Source organism: Haliaeetus leucocephalus, unplaced genomic scaffold (assembly GCF_000737465.1).
Source record: "Haliaeetus leucocephalus isolate CR32 unplaced genomic scaffold, Haliaeetus_leucocephalus-4.0 Scaffold362, whole genome shotgun sequence".
Lineage (NCBI taxonomy): Eukaryota > Metazoa > Chordata > Aves > Accipitriformes > Accipitridae > Haliaeetus > Haliaeetus leucocephalus.
Genome location: NW_010972798.1, coordinates 6,768,773 through 6,773,036, shown reverse-complemented (window position 1 = coordinate 6,773,036; position 4,264 = coordinate 6,768,773). Strand labels below are relative to the sequence as shown.

The following is a 4,264-nucleotide window of genomic DNA, read 5'->3' as shown; positions in this document are numbered from 1 at the left end:
GGGGGGGGCCCCGTTCCCGGGGGTGCGGGCAGGCGGCGGCCGCTGTAACCGGCCGGTAATCCCACCTGCGGGCTGATCTGCCGCCGGCCCGGCAGTTTCACCCACCTCCTCCCCCCCCCCGCCAGCGCCGGGCAGGCGGGATTAGGCGGGTGTAATCACCGATCCTGTTAGCGGATCAGCTGCCGCCAGCTGCGCTTAATAGCCCCCAAATCCGCCCCCCCCCCCGCGCCGGGATCCCCGCGGGGAGCGGCGGAGAGGAGGGGGCTTCTGCCCGCGCCCGCCACACCGGGGGCCCGTGTCCCGCTGGGGCCGGCCTGGCACCGACCGGGCAGGGTGCTGGTCCCCTGATGCAGCCGTCCCTCTGTCTGTCCCTCTGTCCGTCCATCCCCGTTAAGTCCCCCCCCCCACTGCCCGCTACCCTAATTTGCCACTGCCCCCCACCCCACGGCAAGCTCTTGGGGGGCACGGTCGGGGGAAGGACTGGGGACCCCCCCCCGCCCCTTCCCTGCCTCCAGCATCCCCGGGGCTGGGAGGGGGGTGACCTGGCGTACGGGGGCTCCCCTCAACCCCAAGACCCAAAGCACCCACCTTGCAGCAAGGGGGTCATTAAGAATTAGCCCAGCGCTCGCTAATTAGCGGCAAGGCAATGACCTCCTCCCTCTCCGGCTTACCCCAGCCCATCCGCTCCCTTCCCCGGGTCGGAGCGGGGCACCGACAGGGTTGAGGTGCAGGCGGCCGCCGCCGCGGGCACCCCCGAACCCTGGCTTTGCCGTGCCCCCTCGCAGGCTGCGGCAACAGCGCCCTGAGCCACGACCTGCACGAGCTGGGCTACACCGACGTCACCAGCATCGACTTCTCTCCCGCCTGCATCGCGGCCATGCGCGCCCGCTACGCCCGCTGCCCCGGCCTGCGCTGGGCCGTCATGGACATCCGCGCCCTCGCCTTCCCCGACGCCGCCTTCGACGTGGTGCTGGAGAAGGGCACCCTCGACGTCCTGATGGTGGACGAGACCGACCCGTGGGACGTCTCGCCCCAGGCCGCCGCCGCGATGCACCGGGTGCTGGCGGAGGTATGAGGGTGGGAGGGGGCGTGGGGGGTGGACCCCATCCCCATTCAGGTTCAGATTGTCCCCTCGCCACCCTGCTTCCCTGGGGATGCCCCAGCCGCTGCCTCTGCCCCCCCGCCCCGAGCCAGTGCTACTGTCTCTGCTACCCTGCAAAGGGGCACCTGGGGGGCTCCTGGCACCCCTGGGGGGTGGGAGACCCCCCCCCCTCCAACCCCATCACCTTCTCCCCAGGGAGGTGAGTGCAGCAGGGGATGTATCCCTGGGGGCCCTGGGTCCCGCTGGGGGGCTGGGTGACTCCCCTCTTTATTTACACCCTAAATACAAAAAGGTGGCAGTAAAAATGGGCCCCATCCTGGCATGAGTGGCCGTAGAAGCACCCAAGGGTGCCCAGAGGGGACCTGGGGGGGACATGCCAAGGTGGCCCTGCCCACCCAGGGCAAGGTGATGACCGCAGGGCAGTGACAGTCTCTCACCCCCCCCCCTCAACCCCAGCTTCGATCTCATTAGCCGGGGTCCCCATCGGTCCAGGGTTGCCATAGCAACCCCCGTCAGCATCGACTGGGCCCTGGCGTTGCCACGGGGACGGGCGATGCCTCCGGCCCCGATTAATTGGCGGTGTTGGAGGCAGGGACCGGATTGAACCTGCCCCGGTGCGGGGGTGCGGGTCCTGGCAGCCTCCCGCACCCCGTGGGAATAACTGCGAGGATAATTAATTGCTGCGCCTGCCCAGCACCCTTGGGTGCGGACACGGGGTGCTGGGAGGGTGCTTGTGGCTATTGCCCCCCCCCATCCTCTTTTGCCCCCCCCGAGCTTTGCCCTGCTGAGCCGGGGAGGGAGCGGGACCCCGGGTGCTGTGGGCAGCGGGGCTGTCCTCGCCATCCGGGCCCTGCCCTGCCCTGCCAGCACTGCTGCCTGTCCTTGTCATTTGGCCAAACGACGAGGATTTAGTTCTTTTTTTCCCTTTTTTTTTTTTTTTTTCCTTTCCCCTTTTTAATCCCCTGCTCAATCCCTGCCCTCCCCCAGCATTGCTGGGCACCGGCCTCCGCCCGCAGCCGGTCCCCGCTGTCCTCGTCCCCGGGGGGATTCGCTGGGCGTTCCCACCCACTTGCCGCTTTGCCGGTCCCTTTGCAGGGATCTGGCCGTGGCTGGCACCCCTCTTCTCACCCCCACCCCCCCCTTTTCGGGGGGGGGGGGGGGGGGTTTCACAGCCTCTATCTTGCTTTCCCTGGAGAGGGGACATAAGGACCCAAAAATCCGTCCTACCTATGGGGATGCCCCAGGGACACCGCTGTCCCAGCGATCCGGGGGCAATGGAGCGGGGGGATTGCTGGAGCAGGGAGCAGCCCCCCTCACCCCCCCCCCAGTGCCAGCTGACGGATGGGAAGGTTTCCTGCACCCGTCTCTAAGCAACGGCCGTTAGTGCTCTATTAACAAGGATGGGATGCGGGATGCCTGGCTCAGCTCCAGCCGGAGATCCCTGCCTGCCCCCGGCCCCGGGGACCCCCGTGCCTGTCAGTTGGGAAGCTGCGGGGTCTTTCCAGGACGGATGCAGGAGGGATGCTGAGCTGAGTGCCTAGGGGGGGGATGCAGGGACCTGCCTTCCCCTTTTCCTGGCCAAAACCACGAAGGTTTGGTTGAAAAGCCACCGCCGCAGTAAAGGGGGGGGAGACCACACAGGCCGCCTGTCCCCTCTCCATCTCTGGCCCCAGCCAGCGCTGAGCCGTGGAGCTTCCCAGCAGGATTAAACCAGAGCTCGGGAAACCCCCTCCCCCCACCCCGCCTTGGCCCCCAGCCCTCTCCCCTGCCGCAGTGGCTCTCTGCCCTTGCCGGGTGGGGGGGGGTCTGGGGGTGTCCCTGCCTGGGGCAGGGTGCTGGCAGGGGTGCGATGGGGGGGTGGCTGGGGGGGCTGGCCACCCACCCACGCGCCCGCCCCGGGCACTGCCTTTGCATGCCGAGCACGCGAGCGCTGGCCGTAAAAGCCTTTTGACATTGGATAAAGCCAAGCAAGAAAATTGATGTTCTTTTCCATCCTGTTAGCGGGGGCTTAGTTCCAGCGGGGAGAAAATGGTGATTAAAAGGGTTGAGTCCTCTCCCATCCAAACGGTGCCCCCCCCCCACCTCAGATGCTGGGGGTTGGGGGGGGGGGTGGCACTGGGTGTCCCAGGGAGGGGTGGGTGGGATGGGGGTCCCGCACTGCTCTGGGGGGTCCCTGTGCCCGAGAGGGTGAAGCTTTTCCCTGCACCGGTGTTGGGTCTTTGTGCTGTCTGCTGTGGATGGGGGTGAAGAGTTTTGGGGCGCAGGGAGAGGTGGTGCGTGGGGACCCCAGTTCCTCATTGCCACCAGGCTGCAGGTGGTCTGGGGATGTCAGAGCCGGGATGGGTGTCTCTGTGGGGGTGGGGGAGCAAGGTTAGGACAGGAGATTTGGGGGTGCGATGGGAGAGGGGGGGGGGGGGGAATCTTTGGCAGATGGTGGGGGGGGTTCCCCGGGGATGGGGCCGTCCCTGCCAGAGGGGCTGAACCTCACAGTGTCCCCCAACCCCGTCCCGGGGGTTCTCCCGCTGCAGGTGAGCCGGGTGCTGCGCCCAGGGGGCTGCTTCATCTCCATCACCTTCGCCCAGCCCCACTTCCGCAAGCCCCACTACGCCCAGGAGGCCTTCGGCTGGTCCCTGCGCCACGCCGCCTGCGGGGATGGGGATGCCGGCGCCTTCCACTATTTCCTCTACGTCATGCGCAAGGGGCAGCCCTTGGACCCCCCCGACCTGGCCCTGGGGCGCCGACTGCACCAGCCCCCCCCACCCCCCGCTCCGCCACCACCCCTCGCCCCCTCGGACGACGACGAGGACTATCTCCTTGCCATCCAGCTGTGACCCGGGGGGGGGGCCTTCCCTGGCCTCCCCCCACCCAATAAAGCCTTCAGCTGCTCCATCCTTGTGGGTGGGGGACGGGGAACCGGTGTGTGTGTCCCCCCAAGCTGCCCAGTGATGTGAGTAACGGGAGACAAGGCGGGGGGAGGCTGGGTCTCCTCCCTGGGGGGCAGCGGGATGCTCCAGAGATCGGGCGATGCTGTGCCCCCTCTCAGCCCTTCCCTCACCCAGCTGGAGAGCAGCCAGGGCTCCGGGCTTTGTGGCCGATAATGAAACCAAATCGGGCTTAATTCCACCCATCCATCTTGCGGGGAGCGGCTCCCTGCCCCCCCCC

The 4,264-nt window shown here is 67.8% G+C and overlaps 1 protein-coding gene across 1 annotated transcript in view; it reads left to right on the top strand.

The window, feature by feature from the left end:
* The window catches only part of LOC104835215 (endothelin-converting enzyme 2-like), a gene marked incomplete at its 5' end in the record, with an annotated part of 4,120 nt that extends 187 nt beyond the window's left edge, over window positions 1-3,933 (top strand). Inside the window, 2 exons of the mRNA XM_010573101.1 lie at window positions 786-1,069; window positions 3,631-3,933. Of these exons, the coding sequence (XP_010571403.1) occupies window positions 786-1,069; window positions 3,631-3,933 (587 nt within the window). The remainder of the gene's footprint in view (window positions 1-785; window positions 1,070-3,630) is intronic.
* Between the last annotated feature and the right edge of the window lie 331 nt (window positions 3,934-4,264).